This window comes from Amorphotheca resinae (assembly GCF_003019875.1).
Source record: "Amorphotheca resinae ATCC 22711 unplaced genomic scaffold M430scaffold_4, whole genome shotgun sequence".
NCBI lineage: Eukaryota > Fungi > Ascomycota > Leotiomycetes > Helotiales > Amorphothecaceae > Amorphotheca > Amorphotheca resinae.
Window position 1 is genome coordinate 1,786,991 of NW_020194474.1, and position 27,354 is coordinate 1,814,344.

At 48.4% G+C, this 27,354-nt stretch overlaps 8 protein-coding genes across 8 annotated transcripts; 6 read left to right on the plus strand and 2 right to left on the minus strand.

The window, feature by feature from the left end:
- Window positions 1-944: 944 nt before the first annotated feature.
- Window positions 945-2,779, minus strand: M430DRAFT_99639 (hypothetical protein; the record flags this gene model as incomplete). Its single annotated transcript, XM_024870202.1, has 3 exons — window positions 945-1,006; window positions 1,052-2,428; window positions 2,479-2,779. 3 exons carry the CDS (start codon window positions 2,777-2,779, stop codon window positions 945-947), a joined length of 1,740 nt encoding a protein of 579 aa, XP_024722612.1.
- Window positions 2,780-3,034: 255 nt separating this feature from the next.
- On the plus strand, window positions 3,035-4,420 carry M430DRAFT_137713 (hypothetical protein; the record flags this gene model as incomplete). The annotated part of the gene is made up of 7 exons (XM_024862527.1): window positions 3,035-3,256; window positions 3,321-3,349; window positions 3,406-3,532; window positions 3,585-3,647; window positions 3,700-3,725; window positions 3,790-4,233; window positions 4,281-4,420. The coding sequence occupies exons 1-7, from the start codon at window positions 3,096-3,098 to the stop codon at window positions 4,418-4,420; spliced, it is 990 nt and encodes a 329-aa protein (XP_024722613.1). The 5' UTR covers window positions 3,035-3,095.
- A 349-nt stretch (window positions 4,421-4,769) lies between these two features.
- On the plus strand, window positions 4,770-6,430 carry M430DRAFT_118980 (hypothetical protein). Its single transcript, XM_024861728.1, has 3 exons — window positions 4,770-5,152; window positions 5,203-6,172; window positions 6,222-6,430. Exons 1-3 carry the CDS (start codon window positions 4,816-4,818, stop codon window positions 6,226-6,228), a joined length of 1,314 nt encoding a protein of 437 aa, XP_024722614.1. The 5' UTR covers window positions 4,770-4,815; the 3' UTR covers window positions 6,229-6,430.
- A 5,869-nt stretch (window positions 6,431-12,299) lies between these two features.
- Window positions 12,300-13,636, plus strand: M430DRAFT_65619 (hypothetical protein). The gene is made up of 8 exons (XM_024869188.1): window positions 12,300-12,373; window positions 12,434-12,475; window positions 12,527-12,593; window positions 12,642-12,892; window positions 12,945-13,050; window positions 13,131-13,361; window positions 13,438-13,466; window positions 13,518-13,636. Exons 1-8 carry the CDS (start codon window positions 12,327-12,329, stop codon window positions 13,603-13,605), a joined length of 861 nt encoding a protein of 286 aa, XP_024722615.1. The 5' UTR covers window positions 12,300-12,326; the 3' UTR covers window positions 13,606-13,636.
- A 1,178-nt stretch (window positions 13,637-14,814) lies between these two features.
- On the plus strand, window positions 14,815-16,048 carry M430DRAFT_26936 (hypothetical protein; the record flags this gene model as incomplete). The annotated part of the gene is made up of 3 exons (XM_024865475.1): window positions 14,815-15,132; window positions 15,211-15,289; window positions 15,348-16,048. 3 exons carry the CDS (start codon window positions 14,815-14,817, stop codon window positions 16,046-16,048), a joined length of 1,098 nt encoding a protein of 365 aa, XP_024722616.1.
- Window positions 16,049-16,932: 884 nt separating this feature from the next.
- Window positions 16,933-21,117, minus strand: M430DRAFT_65621 (hypothetical protein; the record flags this gene model as incomplete). The annotated part of the gene is made up of 14 exons (XM_024869189.1): window positions 16,933-17,186; window positions 17,264-17,403; window positions 17,479-17,807; window positions 17,862-18,006; window positions 18,063-18,309; window positions 18,363-18,406; window positions 18,456-19,043; window positions 19,094-19,333; window positions 19,385-19,613; window positions 19,715-20,204; window positions 20,447-20,515; window positions 20,567-20,666; window positions 20,835-20,986; window positions 21,054-21,117. The coding sequence occupies 14 exons, from the start codon at window positions 21,115-21,117 to the stop codon at window positions 17,096-17,098; spliced, it is 2,928 nt and encodes a 975-aa protein (XP_024722617.1). The 3' UTR covers window positions 16,933-17,095.
- A 1,037-nt stretch (window positions 21,118-22,154) lies between these two features.
- M430DRAFT_99223 (hypothetical protein) lies at window positions 22,155-24,005 on the plus strand (the record flags this gene model as incomplete). Its single annotated transcript, XM_024870169.1, has 3 exons — window positions 22,155-22,384; window positions 22,453-22,802; window positions 22,870-24,005. 3 exons carry the CDS (start codon window positions 22,155-22,157, stop codon window positions 24,003-24,005), a joined length of 1,716 nt encoding a protein of 571 aa, XP_024722618.1.
- Window positions 24,006-24,793: 788 nt separating this feature from the next.
- Window positions 24,794-27,077, plus strand: M430DRAFT_225917 (hypothetical protein). Its single transcript, XM_024864722.1, has 7 exons — window positions 24,794-25,052; window positions 25,111-25,652; window positions 25,703-25,960; window positions 26,019-26,528; window positions 26,584-26,690; window positions 26,769-26,976; window positions 27,040-27,077. Exons 1-6 carry the CDS (start codon window positions 25,004-25,006, stop codon window positions 26,782-26,784), a joined length of 1,482 nt encoding a protein of 493 aa, XP_024722619.1. The 5' UTR covers window positions 24,794-25,003; the 3' UTR covers window positions 26,785-26,976; window positions 27,040-27,077.
- Window positions 27,078-27,354: the final 277 nt, after the last annotated feature.

Genomic DNA, 27,354 nt, shown 5'->3' on the forward strand with positions numbered 1-27,354 from the left:
GTCAAGTAAGAATTCACAAAAAGTATCCATGATCCAGTGGACTTGACTGGAGCCATTGCATACATATATTGGAGGTTCCAGATTACAGATCCAACTGGATGGCTGCACCAGGCGTACAGACCTGGGACTGCAATTGAAGCACAGCTGATCCAACTAACTCATTGAAATGGGATGGAACGCCCCTCCCTAGGGCGTATATACTGAGGATTCGAAGCAGCTCGACTCTCTAGAGGGATCAGGGTTACAGTGGAGTATTTAAGGATCATTGTTGAAACAAAGAGTTAAATCTCCCTGTACTGGTTCTGGTAAGTAGCCACTGAATATCTGTACTTGAGGACCCGCGCTGAGCTGAAAGCACGGTGGCTGGTATATGTTTTACATTTTTCGTAGCAATTCTGAGTGTTTCATGAAGTGGGATATAACCTAGTTAATCAAGCTACGTAGCTTTAACCATATGCTTTGGTGCATTCAATTTGAGATGTACTGTTTTCCCTTCCTCGGCCTCCACACATGACAACGCCGCCGTAATTTAGAGGGGTTTGCTGGGATCGCAGGTGAAGATGCTAGCTAGGCGTTGGGTTGATAGATCGGTACCGTAGCACTGGTGTGGACGAACCCTGTCTCGTACTCAATCCTCCCGGGAGTCGCCAGATATCCACCAGGGCACGTTTGTGATGGGGTGTTTTCTGCTGCGATTTGCCTGACCAGATATCGTTGGTGATATCGATCCACACCAGAAGGCTTGGAAGCCTGGAGGCAGTACTCCAATCCAAAACACTGCAGAAATCGATGGATAGTTGACATCCGGTCGTAGCCACTATCTAGGTCGGGCCGCTGAGTTTATTTCAGCTACTTAGCATGAAACACCCACTTGGGAATGCGGACTCGGGAAGCGCCCAGTCTCATGTTCCGTCGTCTGGCTTATATCCCTTGAGTTAGGACAATCAGAAGTCATCATCACTGTCCTCGTCATCCCTCGGTTTCAAATGCTTGCTCATATATGGCCCTATATCTGTTAGCTGCGAAGTCACATGAAAAGACATTTGCCTACCATCTAGCCAATAACCCAATTTCCGGTAATAGTCCCTGGTTCCAACACCAGAAATCACACTGATCTTGGTACTGCCATGTTCGTTCCTCGCAATCCGCTCAGCCTCCTCCATCAACAACGTACCATACCCTTGATGCTGGAACTTTCTTGGGTCACGAGCGTGAACTGGTACTGCAGATCCATATACATGGAGTTCGCGCACCAGGCTCGTGGGCTGTCCAACAAGCTCAGGTCTGAAGGTGTAAGTTGAAGAGCATTTTCGTAGTCGAAGGAGACCGATGAGGATATCCTGCTTTGGGTCTTCGTATGCCAAGAAAGTCTCCCAGCCACCATTTGCGGTATAATCTCGACGAACAAGTTCAACTTGAGATGGTCGAATTTTGTTCTTAACCTCGTTGATACCAACCTCTCGGGTCCGTACATCTCGACAAGTTGTACCAAAATCCTTCATTCTGCTCAGGGCCAATTCCCGCAAGTTACCATTCTCAACCCCAGAAGTAACAAGGGGCATGGGAATATCTCTTTGAACCCGATAAATTCGAGTCCAAGGAGGGACAAGTGCTAGAATGCGAGCAACGATATCGATGAGCGCATTCGGAGTGTAGTTCTTGTATCGTCCAGTGCGCCATAACTCGTACAATCCAGTGCCGCGAATGACAAGCGTCGGATAAATCTTTAGCCCATCTGTTCGAAATGCCGGGTTTTCAAAATACTCTCGGAACTGGTCCAGATCCCTCTCCATTCCAACATTTGGCAAATCCGGCATCATATGGCTGACAACCTTGAATCCCGCATCCTTTGCGAGACAGAACGTTTCTGCCACAGCAGCAACTGTGTGTCCTCTATTGGTATCTCGAGCGACATCCTCGTACAGAGATTGCACACCAATTTCTAATCGAGTACAACCATAACGCAACATGGCAGATAAATGTGGTTGCAGGCAATAATCCGGGCGAGTCTCAATCGTTATCCCTACACATTTGATGTTGCTCATCTCTCCCGCCTGGACAGCTTCATCCACATTGTTTCCTTGATACCCACTAAGCGCATTATGCAGTTGCGAAATGAATCCGTCTCGATAACTCTCCGGAAGAGACATGAATGTTCCTCCCATGATAATGTATTCAACCTTGTCCACACTGTGACCCAGAGACTTGATTTGATCCACCCGTCCTCTTGCCTGCTCAAAAGGGTCATATCGTGCTCGAATAGCTCGCATCGATGTGGGCTCGTAGCCAGTGTAGGATTGGGTAGAGTATTCGAAGTCGGAATCTGGACCGCCAGGACAGTAGACACAGATGTTGCCGGTATAGGCAATATGAGGACATCTGTGAGGCTTGCACATGACTGCGACCACAGCGATACCTGATGCGCTTCCTGCAGGACATTAGAAACAGAAAGCGCACAAATTTTGGAGGGTGGCGTACTGATAGGCTTTGCTATGAGCTTTGGCAAAATGTACTTCTTGTAATGCTCTGGTATTGCAGCAATAATAGCCGTTAGAGGAGGTATATTACTCAGTTTATGTTTCTTTGACATCCTGGCCCGCAGACTGTTCAGATTAATATCCTTTTTGGGCTTCGTAGGATCTTGTAGAGCTTCATGTTCTTGGACGAGGGCGCTCGCAATGTCAGAGCAAGCTCTCAAATACCGCTCGTTCTCTGGAGGTAGGTTTGCATCCTTTAGCTTCCTATGCCTCTCCGTCAAGGTTATCGTCTCAGTCGCCATATTGTCTATTGTCCCCGAATGCGTGGTGTCGATGGCTTATCTTGAATGTTCAGATGTCTTTCGAGAGGCTGTGGTGGGGTTCGCATCAAAATTATTATTTTGAGCCTCGCCTGGAGTATCAGGATTCGCGCGCCGCGGTATTTCCCGCCAAACCCTTTGCCGTAAACTCTTTGCCGTAAAGGCAACCCGACATATTAGCGAGATCCGACTTGAGGACAGAGCTTGAGGATATTGAGAGGACAACCACAATTCCAACTCCAATCCCTCTCTGACATTCTTTTTTCCTAAAAATCTATTGTCTTTTGCCTTTGACGAGATGCAGGCCTTCTCAAGGTGCGCCAGACCGGTTTCTCAAGCCGTTGTTCGAAGACAAGGCTACGCTACGGCTACCAGTGGGTACGCTGCTACAGGACAACACTTGCGGATCAACAAGGACACGCGGGTTATCTACCAAGGCTTCACCGGAAAGCAGGGAACGTAAGTACAAACTGAACAGTCTTGCTTCGATCTGAGACCGTGTTGCTGACTATTCATTAACCAGATTCCACGCGCAGCAAGCCATTGAATACGGTCCGTGTTCCCCGAGGACAGTTAACTGTTTGGATCGCATCTGATAGGGGTTATAGGTACCAATGTCGTTGGAGGCACAAACCCAAAGAAAGCTGGCCAAACACATCTTGGGCTGCCTGTTTTTGCCAACGTTGCAGATGCAGTAAAGGAGGCCGGTGCTACCGCTTCAGCTATCTTCGTCCCGTATGCGATTCCGTGGGTTATTCATAGAAAGGTTCACTAATCATTATTCCAGCCCACCGCTTGCGGCCGCTGGTATTGAGGAGGCGATTGCTGCTGAGATTCCTTTGGTAGTATGGTACGTATCAATCAATCTATATTTGACCGGAGAAGAGCTAATATCCCCAAAGCATCACTGAGGGTATTCCGCAACATGGTTAGTCTGCCCTTCGCCATTTACGCCCTTGCTACGCCGATTCTCTCTTGCTCATTATTTTTAGACATGGTTCGTATCACAGACATCTTGAAGACACAACAAAAAACGCGTCTGGTAGGTCCCAACTGCCCTGGACTTATCGCTCCAGGACAATGCAAGATCGGTATCATGCCTGGATTCATCCATAAACGTGGTCGCATCGGTATTGTCTCTCGATCAGGAACCCTGACCTACGAAGCTGTCAACCAGACCACCCAGGCCGGGCTTGGTCAGTCACTCGTTGTTGGTATTGGTGGTGATCCTTTCTCTGGCACAAACTTTATCGACTGCCTGAAGGTTTTCTTGGAAGATGAGGAGACCGATGGAATCATCATGATTGGTGAAATTGGAGGATCTGCTGAGGAAGATGCTGCCGAATTCTTGAAGGAATATAACACCGCAAAGAAGCCAGTGGTCAGTTTCATCGCTGGTATCTCTGCGCCACCTGGACGAAGAATGGGTCACGCTGGTAAGTCTATATCTTGTTTCCGTTCTGGTGTCCTCTAACGTTGTTAGGTGCCATCGTCAGCGGTGGAAAGGGAGGTGCGGACTCCAAGATCGCAGCACTTGAAGCTGCTGGTGTTATCGTGGAACGAAGCCCAGCCATGCTCGGAAAGGCATTGCACGCGGAATTTGTAAGACTGGACATGGTTTAGAGACTTGTGGATTAGATGGTGGGACCGCGAACGTTCATGCATTGTTTCATGGCTTGATAATACCAATTTCGTGTACAGCTAGCAATTGCCATGATTATGCTTTATTTCACCCATCTTCCTTCCCGGAAGAAGAAGCCAACGAGATTTCTGGCTAGCAGCAAAGTCAATGGGATTTGATAATTATAATAGCTTTCAAAGATGACCCATAAGTGCTGCACGCTCATGTTTACTGTAATGAGGATTGTCCCCTGGACCCCTACTACGTAGGTCGGGAGAAGCTTCGCCGCATCTTCCGCTTAACTTAAGCATTTGACGAGAGAAAGCTTCCCCACGCCGACTTTACCTGCATCTGCACCTCTCCTTCATCACCGGCCTCTCTCCACCCCGCGGTCAAGATGCTGTCCGGCATATTGATTTTTAACCAGAAAGGGGAGAACTTGATCTTCCGTGCCTTCCGAAATGACTGCAGACCGCGCCTCGCAGATGTCTTTCGCATCCAGGTCATATCAAACGCGCAAGTCCGATCACCAATCCTTACGTTAGGGAGCACGACTTTCAGCCATGTCAAACACGAGAATATCTACCTGGTGGCTATTACGAAGAGCAATGCCAATGCCGCGCTGGTGTTTGAGTTCCTGTATCGGTTGGTTGCGCTCGGCAAGGGATACTTCGGGAAGTTCGATGAAGAGGCAGTGAAGAACAATTTTGTGCTGGTTTACGAGCTCCTAGATGGTGGGCAGACCCTCCTTGATTCTGGTACAATTACTGACAATATTTCGCAGAGATTCTGGACTTTGGATACCCTCAAAACACCGAAACAGATACCCTGAAGATGTACATCACGACGGAAGGTGTGAAGTCAGAGCGGACAATGGAGGACTCGTCCAAGATTACCATGCAAGCAACCGGTGCACTGTCATGGCGAAAATCAGACGTCAAATACCGCAAGAACGAAGCTTTTGTCGACGTGATTGAAGATGTGAATCTCTTGATGTCTGCTACAGGTACTGTTCTGCGCGCAGACGTCAATGGTCAGATTATCATGCGCGCATATCTTTCTGGTACACCAGAATGCAAATTTGGACTTAATGATCGACTTCTGCTTGACGGAGACAGCTTATCCTCTCTCCCATCTGGCAATCGAATGGGCACGAAGGCCACAAAGGCTGCAGCAGGGAGCGTTACGCTAGAGGATTGTCAGTTCCATCAATGCGTGAAGCTAGGAAAGTTTGACGCAGACCGCATCATCTCTTTTATTCCTCCAGACGGAGAGTTCGAACTCATGCGTTATCGAGCAACTGAGAACGTCAATCTGCCGTTCAAGGTCCATGCCATTGTTAACGAGGTTGGAAAGACCAAGGTCGAGTACAGCATAGCTATCCGAGCGAATTACGGCAGTAAGCTATTTGCCACGAACGTTGTTGTGCGAGTACCAACACCATTGAACACTGCACGGATCACGGAGAGATGTACACAGGGCAAAGCCAAATATGAACCGAGCGAGAACAATATTGTATGGAGGATCCCTCGATTTACGGGACAGAATGAGTTTGTATTGAGTGCGGAAGCCACTTTGACGAGCATGACGAATCAAAAAGCTTGGTCGAGGCCGCCGTTGAGTTTGAATTTCAGTTTGTTGATGTTCACGAGTTCAGGTTTGTTGGTGAGGTACTTGAAGGTCTTTGAGAAGAATAACTATTCATCCGTGAAGTGGGTGAGGTACATGACGAGGGCTGGGTCTTATGAGATACGGTGAGTTTGTCCCAAAACATTTCTTGAACACCAGCTGATGTGAGATTAGATTCTGAACAACGGAGGAAGTCATGGAGTTCTGGTACATAGCGCGGCATTGTGGGCGTTAGTGGACATCAGGGGTTTACAATAAAGGCCTTTATTCATGTTATAGAAGTCATGATCATGAAGTTTCAAACCGGGTTCTTTGGACTTGACCTAGGTAAGGATGGTGTAACATGAGTTGATGAATAGAAGATGCCGCAAAACACACTGCAGATTGTTTAGCCGTTAGGCCATTGACCAATATCCCCCACTGCTGTACTAGACTAATTATCTCGCCACTCAAACAGCTTATTTTCCAGGTCTCCTCCAAGAAGTCTGTGGAAGAAGGACCTTCGATCGACTCCTTTATGCCCTTCGAAGCCCTAGGATAGGCTTTATCAATCCCTTCCCGTCTCCAGCTTACATCTCTCAAATTCAGAACAGATTATGTTACACATCCCTTACTGAAAGCTTCCCAGTTGCGCCATGCAGCTTGTCCATGATGCAAAAGAAACGCCAAGCATCTGCAGCCTCGACCCCTCTTCCGGTGCCTGCGGAAGTCATCCGTGAACTGGCGGGCGCCTGTTTCCCCCGAAGGAACATTCAGAATGGTAGTCAATCAAGCAGCAATCACAGGTATTTGCAGACCAGGCAAGGCTCGGCTTTATTGACTTAGGATTCTCATGAGCATTTGAATACACTGATGGGATGCAGTGTAGTTGATAATATGGATATCTTGGCTGCCACATCTTTTGTGCATGATGGGCAGACTTTCAAACGTACAGCATTCCCAAAACCCTTGGTATAGCAAATAACACACTTTAAAATTCTGACTTGTAACCGGCGAGGCTACTCACTAATGTAATTCTACAGGTCGACCCCTTTTCCTCGGTTTTTTTGAATTCTCCCCCCTTAACTCTCTAAGGCAGGGAAGTATCGGGGGTAACGTCTCGCGAACCAACAACTGGATTAACTGTCAGCTTCCTCTAGAGAAGCGGTATCATGGCTAGTTTGGTTAGAGAGATAGTGTCTTTCTAACTTATTTGAAAGTCTTGATTCCCCTGGCTCGGATTACTGTAATACCTCGAAATCTAGATCTGGCGGCAAGTCATCGACAACCAAACAGATTCTCTCTAAGTCGGTATCTATGTCGCAAAATATTCTTAGTGGATTTGTATGCCGATCCGTCTAGGTAGTTTCGTAAAGTCGAACTTTACGGATAAGATGGCGGTAGAAGGTAGTCTTCTTTCTATCGATTGGAGGATAATGGCCATAGATTCTAACTGTTTCGTTAGGATCTTACGGTAAAGGTCCTTTTCGCGTTTCAAAAGTCTGAGAAGTTCGACAATACCCCTCTACTATCGTCATACTGTGAGCATTCTGTCGGTCCGCGATATCAAGGCACTTAACTTCGCAGGTTAGGAACGGGAAGTACGTGTAGTACGTGGCCATAAAGCGAGAACTATCTGTGAGCTCGCCCACGAAAGGTTCAAGCCTTTTGAGCCGATCTTCCGTAAATGCCTCTCGCCTCTAAAACACAAAGAACGATGTAGCATACGTTTGCGCATGCGACTAGAGCCTCTTGGTGGGAAGGAGAGATCCTACAGAGTAAAGTACTCGGGCTGCGGACGTGTCTTGGTCCCTGGGATGGAATAGTTCCAGCCTTCGTTGACGCTTTCGATCAAAGTTTCAAGTTGTTTTGTGTCCGAATATCGCTAGAGTTTCCGCAGAAGGGACAATCGATCGAGTGATTCTTGTGATTCTTGTGGCACCGTCTGCTCCTTCTCAACTCTAGTTCGGCAAAGGCTTTTTGCTTGTATCTGCGATGCCCAATTCGGATTTGCCCATGAAGCTGCCTTTAGTCGCGAGGATAGTTCTATAACGCAGATCTTGATAGGGGCGCTTTTGACAGCCTTGGCTTCTCATCGCAGCGGAGACTTCGCTGGTGACATCAGTTGGCCCTCGGCTAAATAAGGATTATTGTAGTTGGTATCCAGCGGTATCTTGTTAAGGTAGTCGATGCTCTCCTCGGTCGTCTTTATCCTCGCTCACTCAACTGTGACCCGCCCTTGTCACAGGTATCAATTTTCGCGCACCTCCTTAGTGACCTCGATCTGCGACCCTTTTGGATGCTTGCAGCATATTGGCTATTCAAATAGAGGTTGAATGGCACTGGGATGCCTACACAGAAGAACATGAAAGGGCCGTGTTACCTCTTGTACCTACCTTATATGTATCCTGGCCTTGGTCAGCCTTCATAGTAGACGACCCACTGATCCAAACACGACCTCGACAGACTCGCTCTACTTGGGCGCCCAGCCTTTTGGACTGATACAGGAGCAAATGCGACTGTAGTCGGATAGTGTTGCCATGTTCCATTTGTGTATATGAGCGGAAAACATAAGATAAGGTCTATGCTAGCGAAAAGCAGTTGCACGTTTGTGATTTGATAAGTTGAGGTGTGATGTATAACGTATGAGGTAAATAGCACCCCCGATGGGTTTTCTCGTGTGTGTGGTCTTGTCGGAGGTAGTCTTTTCGTCTTTTGTGCACATACTTTCTACGATCACCTTGATTAGCTTGTTTCTTATCCGCGAAGAATAACTCACATTCAGCTTATTTGTGTTGTACGACTCCAGTAGTACATTCCATGATTAATATTCATCTCGTACTTACCTATTTATTGTCTTGCAATCTGGACCCTGAGTGCTCGGACAATTCGTTATGATCCACGTAGCCTGTCGGATGCATCATCGCGTCCTAGTCCTGGGCTTGCTTGCTCGCGTTTTGTTGTCGTCGAGCTCTTGGGTCAATGAGTCTTGCTTGTATTGTGAGTAGTTGGTTAAGACACTGCTGGGTCTAGGTATAGGCTCAAGAGGTGAAGCTACACTCTCCCCTTACCAAGTCTGCTACTCATTAAGCTCTCAGTGAGTGGTGAAAGGAGAAGGGAGAAGCCTAGCGTGCTACCGTGCTTAAACAAGGCTGCTCGCTGGGAGCACGCCATACTATGGTCAGCAGTGCTTTCAGCAGGATGCTTAGCAGGATGAGTTTGACGACGAGGTCGAGCCGAGAGGAGAAGAGAGGATACGGTAACGCTTCGAGCCAAAACACAAATCGAGGCATCAGAGTCGCACACTATGTATCGGAACGAAGAGAACGAAGATATTGATATCGCGTCTTAGGTTCGTAGATGTAAATCGAGGTGTCTAAATCGTGTACTGTGGACCGGAAAGGAGATGGAGCAGATTTCGATATTGGTTCGAACCCAGGTAAACAAAGATAGGAGTATCTATACATCGGAAAGAAGAGGAGGAAGACGTCGATGTCGATGTCGATATCGTTTCGAATCTAAACGCATATCGAGATGCCTATGCCGTATACTATGTATCTGAAAAGGGAGGAAGAAGATTATGTTATTGCTTTGAGCCTGAAGTCCAGACAGAGGCATCGATTTCGCGTACTATGCATCGGATAGGGGAGGAAGAAAACGTCGATATCGCTTTGGACCTAAACACAGACAGAGGTGTATATGCCGTGTATCGGAAAGGGGATGAAGAAGACTTCAACACTGCTTCGAACTCAAATGTAAATCGAAGTCTCTGTTTTGTGTACTTTTAGGTATCGAACTACCGCGTCTCGATACACGGCACACAAAAGCTAGCCCCTTGCTCGATCGGATAGGTATCACGGCTAAGTTACCGATGAGTTCTTGGTCAATAAGTCTTGTATTATGATAGAAGCCTGGCTAACTCCCGGGTATAGTTAAGTAGAGATACATATAGGCATGAGGTAACCCTATGCTTTTTCTGTAGCACCTTCCGTGTCTTTCGTTTGGTATATTATCATCGTGAGAACCGGATGTAGCTGGAATTCAAGCTTTGAGTCGCTCCTTCAATCCTCCGTCGTCGTTAACTTGGGTGGCTTTGGGCAGATGACTGTGATTGAAAGTTGCTTCTTATTTCAGGGGAAAGGGTAGGAGACTAGGAGTAGACCGAGAGATTGAAGTGGGGGATAGAGGAAACTTTGATGGGCGTTGGTGGGGAATCCAGGCCGGAGTTGAGACTGGTTGGGAGTTGGGGCTTCGTGTTGGAGAGGCACAGAATCTCGGTGTCTCCTTGTATCATTGGACTGCATGTTTGAGGTGCTCTAGGATATGAGCGGCGGAAGGAGGTTGGCCGCGTGCTTTAGGACGGGTTGTGTGATACGTCTATAGGAATACCAGAGCGCGGAGGAAGAATTTGGAATACTGATGGGGTCTTCTGAGTTTCCACTATCCAGCCATGCTTCAGAGTGGGAAGAGCTGAAGGCATTTCACCTTCTCAAACCAATTGGAGACAACATTTTATCGCAAGTGAAGAAAGAAAGCGGCTAGGAAATGCAACCATCAATCTAGCTGCCCGCCCGTCTCATCGTTGGCACATCTTCTAGGTTACGAACTTACGCAGCGCTGTACCGAGAGGCTTAGGAGGCTTAGGAGGCTTAGGAGACTTAGGAGGGGACCTCGCTCTCTCTAGTGTGTTGGTTGACGATAAAGCGGCTAAAGGGGCGCTCATCACCGAGGACGATGAAAGGCAGCTACACATATAAGAGTTAGATATATTAAAGGGGTTAAGGGGAGCGAAGAGTTGAGCTCTTGAAGATATATGGATATATGTACTCCTTTTAGTTGTTGACAGGAGCTGCGACCTCCAAGCCTGAGCAGCATGTTCATGCTCAGGAGTCAGGAGGTACCTTACCACCCTCGTACCGGTCACCAATCGAAAGGATAGATGGATAGATGGATGGGCTTGAGAGGAGCGATCATTGGCCAAAAGTCGTCTTCTTAGAGGGTCGGGCGTGGCCCCTCCCGTAAGCTCATAGGTCCCATCCCGCAGCCGCCCTTCCCGCCATGCTATAGACTATAGACACAACAGCGGATCTTTTCCGGCTTTTCTCGAATCTGCAGCTATATCCACCCCCAAGCGGCGATCAGAATTTATACAGAAACACTTCTCACAACGTTCCTGCGCATTGTCAGTTTCAGGGAGATATCAAGAACTTCTGGAATAATGATACAACCATACAACCATACAACCATGTGGACGATGTCTTAGACCCTCGTGCTTCGAGTTGCTGATCCCACGGTGCTTATGAGCTTATTATTCATCAAAGGCGGAGTATTAGTTGTTGTCATATACCTTACACGCGAACAACAAGCATCCTGCGGCCGTGGTCCCCTTTCGCGGTTCTAGCGCCGAAACCGAAAAATTCCTATGGGACCGTGGCTTGGTTGGGCGACCATAGACCGGCTCTCATCCCCTCTTGGGACGCCCCCCCACTGGGAAGACAATAATAAGATTGAAACTGTAATTATACAGTTATTAGCACGGTACGCACTCTGGTCTCCCAACGGCTCTGCAGCTCTCCTTTTCCTTCGCGACTGTCCGTATCGGGGCATCTGTGGCTAATCGGCAGTACAGAAACCCGGAAAACAAGTCAAGGCCATACTTGCGGTACCCGACCCAGGGGCTTGGGAAGAATTGTCCCAAATAAAGGCATTCCCAGGGCTTCATTCGCCCGGGGTCAGCCGCTGGAACCATCCTGCCGGCCGCCCCTATCCCTGCTCTACGGGAGATGGCGCCCTTGGCGGGTCAATACCCAACACGGAGGTACTGTGCACGCCACGTACCGCCTACCCGGGCCCAGAACCAGTGTGCTGGCTCAACCCAGGTCCCCAGTGGGCCTCCCAGTCCTTGGTCTTAAATCCACCCGACCCGGCGCACCGGTCGCCCCGCGCTGTTCCCGAGTCCTGACTCCTGGGACGCCTTGGAGAATCGTTTAACTCTCTCTCTCCCGAGACTTTGGGATGATACTGAATTTCATGTTGTGTATTCGAAAAGTATCTGTTCGGCATCATGGATACCTCTGGGCAAGCGGTATGACAATGCTCCATCTCCAGAAAATCAATGGGGAGAGACTAGAAGCTAATCAACGCCCAGGCAGCAAATGCATCTGATTCCTCTGGCTCTGGCTCTGGCTCTGGCTTTGAAGTGTGAGCAAAACCGTCACCAATATCTTGAGTCATCAGAGCTGACCAGACCATAGAGCAGGGGAAACAGTTTCGGTTGATGCTAGTATCACAGCATATCGAATGGAGAATGGTAGACGCTACCATGCGTACAGGGACGGAGCTTACTGGTAAACTCGTCTCGAATCTCGAGTCATACTGACTCATACAAAGCTAACCTGCCGTTATAGGGCTCCAAATGACGAAAAGCAAAATGAAAGCCTAGACATCAAGTAAGTGTTCGTGAAACTCAAGAAGGAAAGAAGAAAATTGACACCCGGAAGCCATCACAAGTTCCAGAAACTTTTAGACGGGAAATTGCATCTTGCCCCCATAGCGAAGGATATTGAGGTCAGTTAACGGTGCCTTTTCAGCTCATTTTTGCTGACAATGTCATAGAGAGCCCTTGACCTCGGAACAGGCACTGGCATCTGGGCTATTGATTTCGCCGACGAATATCCTCAGACAACAGTTCTGGGGACAGATCTCTCGCCTATACAACCAAGCCTCGTGCCGCCAAATCTCAGATTTGAAATCGACGATGTTCAAGATCGATGGACTTACCCTCGGGATTATTTCGATTTTGTTCACCTCCGCGGTCTGTTTGGGAGTATCAAAGACTGGCCAGGCTTATACAGTCAAGCTTACCGGTCAGTCCCTTCTCCCTTTAGATAAGTCGCCCTAGCCTCTAACACAGTTAAGACATCTCAAGCCTGGAGGATGGATTGAACAGCTAGAGATATGCATTGATTTCAAAAGCGACGATGGAACTATCAGGGAGGATAGTCCTTTGAGAACCTTCTCTGGGGTATGTAGCTAAGTTCTCTAGTTGGTCAAAATTTCTTCCCTTATCCGCTTACTGGCAAATACTAATTTCGCATGAAATAGCTCTTCAGAGAAGCGGGTGAAATTACGGGACAGACTTTCACAATCGCAGAGACCATGAAGGAGGAGATAGAAAATGCCGGATTTGTGAACGTCGTTGAGAAGGTCTACAAAGCTCCACTAGGACCGTGGCCGGCAGATCCAAAGTTACAGGAACTTGGTCGATGGACCCTCTTAGGATTTGATACTGGTCTTGAAGGCTTCGTCCTCGCAATTCTGACTAGAACATTGGGGGTGAGTCTTCTTCTGACCTGAAATACTATCTACGAATGAGCATTCTTGAAGATAGAAGCTAATGACTCCCATTTAGTGGAATACTACTGAAGTACAGGTACTTCTGTAAGTTATTCCCTCTGGTCCCTTGTGTACACGCAGCTAATGTGGTTACAGGGCTCAAATACGAGCGGCTATTCGCGATAGAGGGACGCATGCATACCATGAGATACGTGTGGTTTATGGACAGAAGCCTTCAAGATGACACCGTGGAATTAATTAATATGATACCCAGCCTTCATTCCAATTCATATATTGTGAATGATGGCTTTGCCGCTTGTACCTCTGCATGTCCGGCTTATACTTTTAGTAATAGGTATTATATAGTCCGTATAAATTTCCCTTTGATGGCCATGAATTTTCCTTTGTAATACCTTCTTGGTGAGAGACGCTCTATTTGACCTAAACGCTGATGATGATATCTTCATAAGGTTCTTTCCATCTTGTGTCATAAGATATAAGCGTGTTTAAGATGTGTAGAATGGCCCAAGGCATCCTGATCTGCCAGAGAGTTTTAATCTTAACGGCAAAGTCAATGGACGTAGGTCGGCAGCCAATCCCTCTAATGCAATGTACTGACGGCCATTTAGCCAAACCAAAGGGTGGGATTACGAGGAATCAAATAAGAGGGGAGGCATCACTTTAATCGTTGATCATGACTTAGGTCAACAATTACCAAGCTGACCATGTACTTTGTCTTGAATCAGACGGGCGTCAGTGGTCAGTGGCACATCACGGTCTTATCATTCCCCGTCAGATACGGCAGCTTGGATTTAGCGATCAGTACCGGCTTCGAACAAATCCTCGCTATTTCAATACCACTCCCAATAACCCTTAAGGTAGTATTGCAATTGGTCACTTTGTGCTTGATACATTGAACTTAGGTGAGGCTACCTCTTAGACGGGTACATTCAGGGCATTCTTGCTTTTCAGATTCTAAGTATATAGCTGACTCCTCTTCGCCTTAGTTCAGAGTTGTGTGGGAACCCAACCCCGCATAACCACGTCCCTCTGTATTCGGCATGGCACAGTGGCCGCCATATCATAAGATCCACGAGATATCACGATCACCACGTCCTCCTCTTCGGAGTACTCCGACGGGCAAGCTGGTTCCTATCTCCTCCCAACCTGGAGATGAGTGCGGAGAGCCTATCACGTGCCGTTCTGGCCGTATTATCCATCCTCCATGCCTATCCAAGAGTGGGATCCTGCATAACATGGGAGCAAGATACCGTCTCAATCTTCGGAGTCGAGCGATGGCACGGGAGATAAGGCTTCCTACAGCAGATATATACATAGCATGGAGGTTATCAGAAAGAGTAGTTTCCCATTGTCAACAAGATCTTCCTTCCAGAAGACATCCTCCAAGAATACTATTTTAGATCTCCAACGTTGCCAAAACCTTTAAATAACAATGGCGCCCTCCGCAACGCTTCCGGAGCCAGAGCCCGAGTACATTGTCGTCCACGGCGGGAAGGGGACCATCAGGCGCGCTATCCTCCATGGGGCGAACCAGAAACCCACCTTCTCCACAATCCCGCAAGTGGACTTCTCCCAGATGTCCTCCTCATCTCTCAAGGAGAGGAAGGCCATAGCCGAGCAAGTAGGAAGTGCGTTTCGAAACAGCGGATTCTTGTATGCCGTGAACCATGGGATCTCGCGCGATTTGCAGGACCGATTAACTCGGGTCATCCAGGAATTCTTTGCCTTGGATGAGGAAGAGAAGATGAAGGTTCGCGAGCGCCAAGTCCCGCTTTCTGCATCCATGTCTTTGAACGCGGGGAAGTTTATGGTGACTTACTGGGAATAGATCCATGTCAATAAATCCGAGACTGTAAAGGGTTACGAAGCCCTTCTTGAGACGAAGTTGGATGACAAGACGCGTGGGGGTATGTCTACCACCTCACAACACCTTCCAACTTCAAGATGTTCTGACTGGATGAATAGATTATAAAGAGGCTTTTGCAAAGGGCGATGACCCTTACGATGAAGAGCAAAACGCGCCCCCGGGTCTCGACATGTCGCGGTATCCCAAGAACGGCAACCAATGGCCGGCGTCCCCGGAATTCCGAAAGGTCTTCTATGAATATAACGCTGCCGTCCAAGCCTTCAGCAAGAAGCTTCTGCGCATAGTAGCACTAGCCCTGGATCTCGACGAAGGCTTCTTCGACCACATGTCCGACTTCCCCATGGCCAGTCTCCGCGCCGTGCACTACCCGCCTCAGGAAACCAGCGCTGACGTAGGCATTGGCGCTCACGCTGATTTTTCATGGTTCACGCTGGTCAACCAGCTCACCGACACGCCTGGGCTGGAGGTCCTGAACCACAATGGGCACTGGGTGGCGGCGCCGCCAATCCCGAACACGCTCGTGGTAAACGTCGGGGATTTCTTGGAGATGGCCAGTAATGGTGTGTTTGTGTCAACGATCCATCGCGTAATTAACAAGACGGGTAAGGAGAGGTTATCGATCCCCTATTTCTTCAGCCCTAGTGCGGATGTCATGATTGAGACGTTTCCCACGTGTATCACTGAGGAGAAGAAGGCCATGGTGCCGATCAGGGCGGGTGACTGGCAGAGGGAAAGGCTGTTGAGAGCTAGATATAAGCACCCTAGCACCATTGCTGCAAGGGCGAGAGGTGAGATTTAAGGGCTTTGTGGTGGAATTCGCCTTCTTAGCATCGGTACCTGGACGAAGAAGACGATTGAGGAGGAAAGGATCGGGGTAATTTCGTACTGGATATGGACCTTATAACTCAGGCTTCAGATTAGTCATTCATCACCCCCTATTTTTCAATTCAAGTCCTTTTCTGCCATCTCAATTCGTATACCAGTTTGACGGTTCGACCAGGTTTTTTTTTTAGATCCACGACCAGGTCCTGAATCCTGGACCATGTACATGCGACTTATGCTTAAATCACACCGTTCTTCGGCCACTTCAGACCTCTTCTTATATTTACTGGGGAATGGATTTCTGCTTTAGAGAAATGAATCTTCAAAATCTATTCTTCCAAGGAAGTTTATTGTATCCTATAAGTACCTTTATGATAACGGCAACTTTTCCCTTCTTAGTCCAAAATACTCTCATACATGCCCTTGGTTGCCTCTTTACTGGGTAATGGGGGTGGCGAGTATCATTACCCTCTTTACTAGCAGATCACGGATAGCCAAGACTCCAAGAGAAGATTGAGTTAGATGGCAGGCAATGAAGCTTATAACCATGTAGGTGGAAATTGGAATATTAAGGGTGTTACGTAAGTACAAGGGCGCCAATAGAAAGTGAAGGATCCAAGGATCAGGTGCACTCAGTGCTACTGTAATACTTGACATATACGTACAACATGAAAGGAACTCCCCTCTAGGCTCTAGTAGGAAAATTCTTGTGTGTAAAAAGAGTCTAAGTCAAAGGATTTCTCACTACAAGGGAGCACGTGCATATCACGAAAACCCTCTCTCTGCCTTTACCAAGACTAAGAGGATAGCTGATATGTAAAGATGATTCGTAAATTACTCGCTACTAGAAAGGGCAATAATAGGCTGCTACAAAATTGACCTTGTACTCCACTTAATCTCTCAACAAACAGAACGCCGAAAATGCACTATGAGGGCAAGCTCGCTATGATAATACACTGAAAAGACCAGCAATGCAAGCTCGTTAGCTGTCATGAATTATACTCCAGATGTAATGCTCGGTTCATCATTTCGCGGATTGCCCATAAATCTCCCATACCGATTTTGGAGGTTCATACTCTCCTAGACTGCTGGCGCTCTTGTAATCGATATCAAGACTTTTATACGGCGTTAGCAAGAGAATAATCTTTGGGGGACGAAGAAATAGCCGCGGAAGAAGGGGGGAGAAACAAACCCGAAAGCCCTAGGTCCGCCCATCGCCAATCCCTTTTCAGATAACCACTCAGGAGGACTGCGAAGTGCAACTACCGAGACGCGCAATCCATATTTGTAGTCTGAGACTCCTAGCGGTGCGCCGTTGGCCAGGTCGAGGAACTATTTAATATCTTGTTAGCAAAGACACTGGCTGAGGATGCACCACGAAAGGCCGGAGGGAAGGAGGGAACTAACCGTAATCAGATCCGGACAAATGGCCAATAAGCTGTCCTCCTTTCCTTTCACCTTGAGGACCGCATTCAGATTCTCATTCTCGAAATCCACAAATAGTTCACGGGGTTCGGTCTCTTTCCCTTCATTATTTTCCTTTACACCTGGTATATCATCCCTTGGGATCTCAGCCAATAGCACGTTGCCGCGAGTGAAGCCTTTCGAGACATATCGAGTGACAGATATTATTTTTCCGGTAAAGAGAAGGGTGCCATGTTGGGAGGAGAGGAGTGTAGAGATAGGGTCGAGCTTGAGGGAGCGGGAAAGGGCAATGGAGCGGCCGATGGTCCATGCTAGAGAGGATATTAGCTTGAGTGAAGGCGAGACGGGGAAAGGGATAAACGTACCCCAGGAGAAAGAGTTGGGTGGTAAGGATTTGGCTTCGGTGCCAAACACAGGGTTAATGCAAACTCCGCCAAGAGAGCCCAGATTTACCGCTGCGTTTCGCATGACATCTTCTGAGGTCAAATCGTCGAGAGCATTTGGGAATACCTGGAACATCTCTTGTTAGTATATCAAAATCTGGTTCTATTGGTGAAGAGACATGCCTCTTCCCTGCCACCCCCATCAGCTAAGGCGGAAGGAGTAACAGAAACACCATTCATGCATCGAACGGTCTGGTAAATCATGGGATATGCCCGTGCTACAAGATCTGTATCGAGGGCGCTTTTCCCGAAGCGATGGGCTGCAAGTATGGCTTCGAAGGCGTTCAAGCCACCAATTTCATTCGGAATAACGGCATCAAAAGTCGTGAGGCCAGTTGTCTTCATTAAGGCTTTCATGGCATCAGTGACCCTGTGAATTGTAAGCTGGAATTCAAACATAATCCGTCAAGAATTGGTATATACTCATTCAATCCTGGTATCCGCTCAATATAAACGCTGGGTGCCCCCTATTTCTACTTTAGCAGCGCACACCATAATGCTCCGAGTGTCTCTTACCATGTATCCGGCAACAAGGACAACGGCATCATCAGGCAGTGTGTCTTGTCGTCTGACTGTGAGATCTCCTCCATTCCGAAGTACCTCTAGAAGAGCAAGATAGGTTGGATACGGCTCTCCGCAACTCCCAACGCCAAGAATCCCAGTCCCATCTGAAAGGAATTGCAGGTCGATTTCCGAGAGATACCATAAATCACCCTCGATCCGCGGACGATAAGTCTCTAAGTTGATGTGTTCAATAACGTCGTACGATGATCCTTTCTGAATATCCGAAACGCCGGTGGGTATCGTGAACGTCAAATCTGATCTGTGAAAGGTTTCGCCATGGAGAAGATCCTCTGGGGAATCAAAAGTCTCCTCATACCCCTCCACCAAATCCCCTATTACCCGAACATAGAGCTGTGTTGCCCCATTAGTAACATAGGATATGGGCACAACTTCAACCTCGACAACTTCGACTGTCTGCCTGTTACCACCAGCTGCAACACATTTCTCTGTAGCAAGGGCCTTCGCATCTTCAATCTCCTGATCGATCGTCTTATCACCCGGAATAACCATCTTCTCCACAGCGCCGCTGATCTTTCCAATCTACAAAGCGTTAAGAGAGCTGGAGAGACTTGTATGAAGGGGAAACGTACTGCGGCACCCACTGCATTTGCGACTTCGAAATATTCTGGGCGTATGACTTCCCCAACTCCAGCTATATGATCACCTACGATGATACTGCCACCTCCTACTAGAATCACTTTTGCATTTCCCTGCTTCGTCTTGACAAAGTCAACAGCCTCCTCTAGGATGCGTAAGATTTCTTTCAGTCCCGAGTCCTTGATCGTCTGCGGCACGAGGTTTTCGTCTTTCGAGAGAATAAGATCCGTAGCCTGGAATCATTGATTAATACAAGTATTTTATGCTGTGATTTATGAACGTACTGTCATGGTGGTCCCGCCAAAAGCGATACTCTCTACCTCAAGCCTAGCCCCAACAGAATCAGGCCCGACTGAGGTTCGACCGGTTTGACGGATAATAGATCCGCCACCGAGTGCGATGCTGTGGACATCTGGGATGGTGAAATTCGTTCGTACACCGGCAATCTTAACGAATGCAGCGGATTGACGAGGGTAGCCTGTCTTCAAAAGCGCGCAGATATCGGTTGTAGTTCTATAACTTGTTAGCCATCGGGGGCTTGTTGAGAACGGAAAGTTCTGGTGGCGGAATCCAAATCTCTAGGGTCAAGGAATAAGAAGAGTTATGAAACTTACCCTCCAACATCTATCACCAGAACTTCCTTATCGTCTGACTTCTCTGTTAATGTCTTTGCCAATAAAGCTGCACCCCTCGCGCTGTTAGTTGGTCCAGACCGAAAGCACTTGACTGGATATTCCGCAGCAGTGTGAGCTTTGCTCAAAGTTCCGTCATTCAGGGTGATGTATAAGTTGCATCTTCCAACTTTCTGGACAGCATACGCAAATCCAGCAATTACATGGCGGGCAAATCTTCGTAAGCTGGCGTTCAGAATACTCGCATTTTCGCGCTCAAGGAATCCAAGTCGTCCAATGGCATGAGAACAGGAGATATCGTAACCAGGGCCTAATCTGGAAGCAAGAATCTTCTTCGCTTCCTCTTCTTGAGTGGGATTTGAAGGCGAGTATATCCCAATGACAACTATGCTTGTTATTGATTTTGACTTAATGATTTCGGCCTGTTCGTGCAGCTGTTCCACATTCAATTCGGAAATTGGTGATCCATCGACTGGAGAAGTTAGTAATATCTCAGTGATTAAAAGAAACAAGTCAATTAGTAAAAGTGCTTAGCGCATTTTTGGACACCGCTATTTTTGAGGGGACACAGAAATTTCTGGTCGATAGTTGTCGGTAATTCAATAATGGATTTTTTTAATTCAATTGTAGAAGTAGTTGAAGGATGGAATACGACTTAGAAAGCCATGACCAGGATTTCCTTTAGATTTTGGGACGGGTAAGGAAAATGCATACCTTGATAACCACCTTGGACATACCCAAAATGTCCTTCCACCAACTTTCGCAGTGTGGGAGGAAAATCGACTATTCAAAGGTCAGTATTCATTAATGAGTTGTGTGCCAGGTCATAGCTACCGAACGGTGGAGAGCCTTGCGAGTATGGGCCACATAATCGAATGACAGCAACTTTATCTAATTTGCTTGCATCTTGCTCGAGGACAGCGTTCACAAATTGCTAATCAAAGTCAATATTTTGCAGGGTAACATAGCTGCAGGCTGGCTAAAGAGGGAAGAGCGTGTTGAAGTGCAAGAAGCCACCGTGCTCACGTTGGCTGCTTTTAACAAGTCCAATCCACGAAGACTTGAACTGTATGTTGAAAGTAGGAAAATTTGAGGCTCTTACCGTTGTTCCAATCTTTACAGATTCCACTTGGCCTGTAAGGAGTTCTGACTTCTTCACTACCGCTTCAATAGCAAGTTCAACGCCCGCTTGGATGTCTGGGGTCGTTGGAGTCTTATGCCAAGCTAGAACTCGGTCATTTTGAAGAACAACCGCTATAGCCAAAAGTCAGTCTCTCTTTGCAACGATTTTCTGTTGGGAAGTTTTCTAAAGCGGACTGACCATCGGTGTTCGTCCCGCCTACATCAATACCGATCACACAGGGAGAGCGTTTTGAAGAAGACATTGTCGCTATTGCAAAATCATGGGGAGAGAGGGGGGTTGTTTCTTTGTCAAAAGGGACATCAGCAGCATTGTGGAGATAGTTCAATTTCAAAGGCAGTCGGCTACTTCTCTCAGTTCGTACGGAAAACACCATAACCTACTTGTCATAAAAACCCTCCAAGGCTTGGATAGACCGTCAAGAGACTTACCCGTCCGCATACAGGCAGATCGCGGGGTGGCAAAACGGTCGCTACGTGAGTCAAGGCCCGCACGTGGACGGCTTCCTACTGGCCAGGACGACGACGTGCCGAGTCATGCGCGTTTCATGGGAGCGAGGGAGGGATGCGGCTGTTTTGATTGGCGATGGAACGTCGGTCGGTAAGATAACAGCGGGCTTCCATGCTACGCCCAAAACGGTACTTTTTGTCCGCCCCAGCGGGTATCATTGTGGGCGTGGACGGGATCGACTACTCGACCGAGGTTGTTATGGGGATATGGGTGTATTATTATTTGCGGGCGCCCCCTTACTTATTACTGCTGTGGCCCTGCTGTCCTGTGGTGCTGTGGGTGTATTGTGGGTGTACTGTGGATGGCTTTCCCTCCCTTTTCCACCAATCACAGCGAGGCCCGGCTCAACCTCCGGCAAAGTTTCAGGTGTGCGCCGTAGCATCTACCTTACCTACCTAGGACCCCAAGCAAGCACTTACACTGAGACTATACCAGAAATCATGGATGTTAATATCCTACTCTGGCGACACCTGCGCCCTGCCGTTTATTATTATCATTACTATTATTCAAACCCAGACGGATAGCGACGTAGGGGGGCTCGCGCTCTTATACTTAATAATCGCTCCGCCGGTTCAGACCCTTAGTTTCGACTTTTCGGGGTCGCCAATCTTCCTACCCACCCGGATAGCTTTTCAGACGAGACGGCCCTCCTCGCTTTTCGCGGAAACCCGAGGAGTGTTCCACTCTTTTGTTGAACGTCGTAACTTCCGCGGCTCCTCAGTCCCGCCAGAGACGCGACGATTGCGGAGTACCAGTGCTCTGCCAACTATCATGGCCGAGCTCGCACAGGAGCAGGATCATGCCTCGAAGCTGCCCTTCACCGCCGTAGCTGCCCCGGAGTATGGGGGCTCCAATGGCGATTCCAGTGGCGAGTCGACGGGACCTCGCGATCTCGACGACAGCGACAGCTATAAACCAATTGGCCCGCCTGCGACGAGAAAAGAGGTCTGGTCCTACTATGCATACTACGCTGGGAACAATGGCATCGGATCATATCAATAGTACGTCTGGGCATCTCCCACTCCGCACTTTGTTTTCAATCATCCAGCCGCTCACGCCATGCGAACAGTTCCAACCTTCTCTTCCAGAACCTCATCTACCAGGCAGGATTCAACCCGAATGTACTGCCCCTCGGCAGCGTATCCTGTGATGTCGATCCCAATGCTCCATGCCATGTCTGGTGGGGAGGTGGTCATCGACATAAGTCATACTCATCCGTTATCTTGATCGGAAATGGGTTGAGTTTCCTCTGCCAAGGGCTCATCTTTCTCACAATTGGGAGTTTGGCGGATTATGGCAGTTGGAACCCATGGATTGTGAGGATCTTCTCCGCTATCTGCTGGGCGTTCGAATTTGGATTTCTCGGTGTCAAGACCCCGTCCAAATGGAGAACTGCAATGGCCTTGTATATCCTGAGCAGTGCGTTGCCTTCTCCCGTCTTCACACTTGGTTGAGCCTTATGTCTAACTTATCTCTTGCTGTACAGGTGTTACATGGTGGGCTTCCTACGTCTTTTTCAATGCCATATTCCCTAAACTTGCGCACGACCTACCCGAAGCTCGAACAGCCAGAGAGAAATACCTAAATGGCGAACTCACTGCAGAGGAATACGAATTCAAAAACTCCATGGCGCGATCGAAGATCATGAATATCAGCTGGGTCTGGAACAATGTTGGGTTTTGTGTCTGCTGCGCCCTGTCGCTTGCTGCACTGTTCGGAGTTCACGCGAATGATTCGGTGCAAAATAACAACTGGGGCTACTCAATCTCCGTCGCTATCTGCACTGGGTTTTGGATCGTTTTTGGTATACCCTGGTTTCTGTGGGAGAAGAAGCGCCCTGGGCCCAGGATTCCGAAGGGTGACAATTATGTTACCTTCGGTTTGAAGCAGACCTGGTTCACAATAAAACAGGCATGGAAGCTGAAGCAGACATTCTACTACCTTGTAGCCTTTTTTCTGCTTGCGGACGGGATCGGAACGACCACTAGTCTGGTTTCCATTGCGCAGACGCAGACGGTCGATTTCTCCGCTACGCAAAATACGTATCTGATTCTGGTCCAAGGCGGATCTGCAATCATAGGCGTATCTGCAGTGTATGCCATTCAACGGCGCTTCAAGATCAGAACCAAGACCATGCTCCAAATTACAAACTTCGGATGCATTTTGCTTCCTTTATGGGGGATGATTGGGATCTGGACAACGAAAGTTGGCTACCATAATCTCTGGGAGTTCTGGTTCTTCGCTGGCCAGTACGGCTTCACATTAGGCGCACAGTTTGGGTATGGCCAAGCGTTTATGGCTGAGCTAGTCCCGCGCGGCAGGGAGTATATGTTCTTCAGTCTTCTGGGAATTGTTTCCAAGGGATCGGCTTGGATTGGCCCCATTGTCTCCAGCGCCATCGTCGATGATACTGGTAACCAGTGGACAGCCTTCCCATGGGTGGCTGCTTTAACCTTTGTTCCTTGGGTTGGGATCTTCTTCATCGACGAGGTCAAGAGCAGGAAGGAATGTGCCGAATATCTTGCGAACGAGGCCAAGGATCTACGGAAGGTGAAGCCTGGTTCTCAACCTGAACCTCAGCCTGAACCGGAACCTGAGCCTGAACATGAAAAGAGCGGTTGATGTGAGCCTGCAGTTTCGAAGTGGGCGAAATCCTTATAATCTGTTGTCGTTATATATACATATAGATTATTTTACAGTACACAAGGAGCATGTAATAATGTCTAACGTAAGGTAAAATCATCGTTCATCTAATTCTCGGCCTACTTACTCTGTTCAGTATAAATCAATACCAACACAAGCAGAGCTGCGTTGCCCCCTACAGTATCTGTGTCAACACCCTGTCGAATCCCCGTACACGGCGCACCTTGCACTCTTCGTGGACCTCTCATTGAGTCCCGTCTACATGCGCTTTCCTGTTTCCGGGCGCACCATGCACTTCTCTGCCGCTCCCATGGCGTGACCACGGTGAGAGCTGCTTAAAGGAGTTTGGTTTGCGTTGAGCCTTGATTTAGAGCCCGGTAGATGCATACACCATCCTCCATGCCATGAAGCGAGGATCGCAATACTCCATAAATGTACAGGAACATGTGGAGGTATATCGACGATTATACGTACGGGAGGAGGTATAATATCCACGTGATATAGCATCCCGTAATTCATAGCCAATCAGAAGGAGACGATGGTAGGGTTTCGCCATTCTGCCGACCTCTCCCTACGGACGTAGAGTTCCTGAGGTACTCCGAGTGCAACGGGACGGTTTGCAGTTACAGAGCACATAACATTGCTGATCAGTGCTGTAAGTGCAGCGCATCACACACACAGTATCCGGGGGTACGCAATACGGCGTAGTAACTGTACTGAGCACCCTACGATATGGAAGTCTAGAGAACTCTCGGCACTCGTATGGACCCCGGCAAGTCCCGGCGATCGACCGAGCAAAGGCACGGTAGTTGGAGCCAGCCGCCAGCAACCTCACTCCAACAACATCACCTCGTTTGCAGACCTCACTGATTGCACCTCCTCTGCTATCCGCCCAACCCGTGTGCCTCGTGCCGTTGTGCGAGAGACCTCGACGAGCTCTCGTCCAGAGCACTTATATCCGGAGTATAGATGCTGCCATGGCCCCAGGAATGGGCATAAAAGCTCCAGTTGCGCGTACCCGAACAGGTTTCCCTACCCCTCTTCATACCGGCACACGCGTCACTCACTAACTCATCACTTCCAGGCTGCTTGACATGTCGAAAACGCAAAGTCAAGTGTGACGAGCTGAAGCCCAATTGCGGGAAATGCCAACGACTCCAACGCCCTTGCGTCTGGAGTGAGGACCTCCAAGCACTCCCACACTCGCACGCCCGGTCGCACCAATACTCCCTCCCCCCATCATCTACACGCCCTGGCAGCGTATCGTTAAGCCGACCATCAGGGCAGAGCTTTGTCGTCGAGTTTCCTAATGTGAATAGAGCTACTATTCCGTATATCCATCACTTCGTTACGTTCTGTTGTCGCTTCCTAGCGTATCCGAATGATAGCGAGGGCAATCCGTTTCAAGAAGAGCTGGTGCCCTTGGCGGTTCAGAGCCCGGCGTTGCTGCATTCTATGGCAGCAGTCGCGGCTGGACATCTAGCGAGGAGTCAACGGCAGCATCAATTAACGGCAACGAGGCATTATTCGATGGCCTTGAGGGGGTTGACGACTACATTGAGCAATCCGGTAGCTGCCAAGAGCGACGCTACCCTGGGAGCTTGCCTGCTGTTATGTGTCTACGAGGTAGGCTGTAACTGTCTCATAGCATGAGGTCTCACAGCTGATGGTTACAGATTTCACACTCTGAGAGTGGTCTATGGCTACAACACCTCCAAGGAGCTAGAGATCTCATTCTTTACCGGGGAGGCCCGAGGACTACAGATTACTTGTCTCGGTTCTTTTCTCTGCTCGATGTTTCAGGCTCTTTGTTTGCTGGTGGTGGGCCGTTGCTTAAAGGAAATTATTGGCTCGAGGATAATGTTGCCAATACGCCGGAAGGCAGTAAGCAGAAAAGTGCGATTCCGAACTGGCCTGCTTATGACCCAGATGGAGTAAGTCTTTATCAGCAGGCTCCTACCTCGCAAGTGACGATTTATTAATATCATCTAGGAGAACGAAAACCATTTCCACACCTTGATGACTTTCATGGCCAGAATGTCACGTCTCTCATCGGAATCCATGGCCAAGGATGCTGATCCAGCCTATGTCCAAGCTACCGCTGCCAGCATCCGGGATGACCTCAACCGCTGGTGGCAGTCTTGCCCCCCAGCCCTCCGAGATCAACCCACCGATTGGCGACGACAGATCCGGCCACGAAAACTCACCGTTCCCGAAACTCTGCAAGAAGAAGGCATGTCCAGTATCCGCTCGTGCTTATTTGGGTGCATCATCTATCTGAACCACATTCTCGATCCCGTTTGCCGGGAACCCCGAAAACCTGAAGTGACCGAGGCTATTGTGGAGATCTTGGACATTGCCAAGGAGACTCCAGAGGGATATGGGTTGGAAATGGGCTTATACTTTGGCTTATTCATGGCGGGAATCGCGGTTTTTAACGAGACCGAGACAGAGGATCTGCTAAGGAGAAAACTTAAAGCGGATACCAGCGTCAGTATCTACGTACGTATCACATGTAAAAGTCAAGGTATATATATGTAAGCTAACGTGTTGGCAGCATGCGGATCGAGCCCTTGAACTGTTGGAGGTTCTCTGGGGCAGACAACATCGATATGGAGTCAAGTACGACTGGCGCCAAGTGCAAACACAAATGGGTATCCAAGTGTATGTTTCCGTCTCACATTCCCTTGTCTTTGAATAAAGCTTTCAAGGAAATATACTCACAGTTGTTGCCCCGTGTAGGTATATCTTTGCGTGAGGCAATATCCGCTAGCGGTTCACGAAGATTGTCAACAGCCGGCACCAGAGAATGGCGTTTTATAGGGGTCCCCAGAAGAGCAGGTCTCGTTACGACTCCCCCAGGCTTCACCAATCACGTGGCACGTTTCCTCATGCATCATATCACAAATACCTTATGGAGTATAGGTTTTGAGGTTGGGCTAGCTTGTGGGTATTTCTTCTCTCAAACCAGGATATCAAGGTACAGATGGGCTAATAGAAGGCATAAACAAAGACTTTCCTCAGAGAAGGGGCACTTCCGAGTATTATGAAGCAATCCGATTGTTAACGGAGCGGTAGCGGAAGGCGGAAGAGGGAATGATCATATTTATGAGCGCAGAGGATATCGCAATCGCAGCCGTTCTTTCGAGACCTCGTCGATATCGCGACTATAACACCAACCACCCGATCCTCCGCGCTTACGACGTGGTGGAAGTCATGGATGAGGGTAAAAGTCACATACCGAAGTCATCAATGCGAAATTGGATTAACACCGGTGGATCATGGGAACATGTGTTAGGGAACTAAAGGTGGGATCGGGCAGCAACAT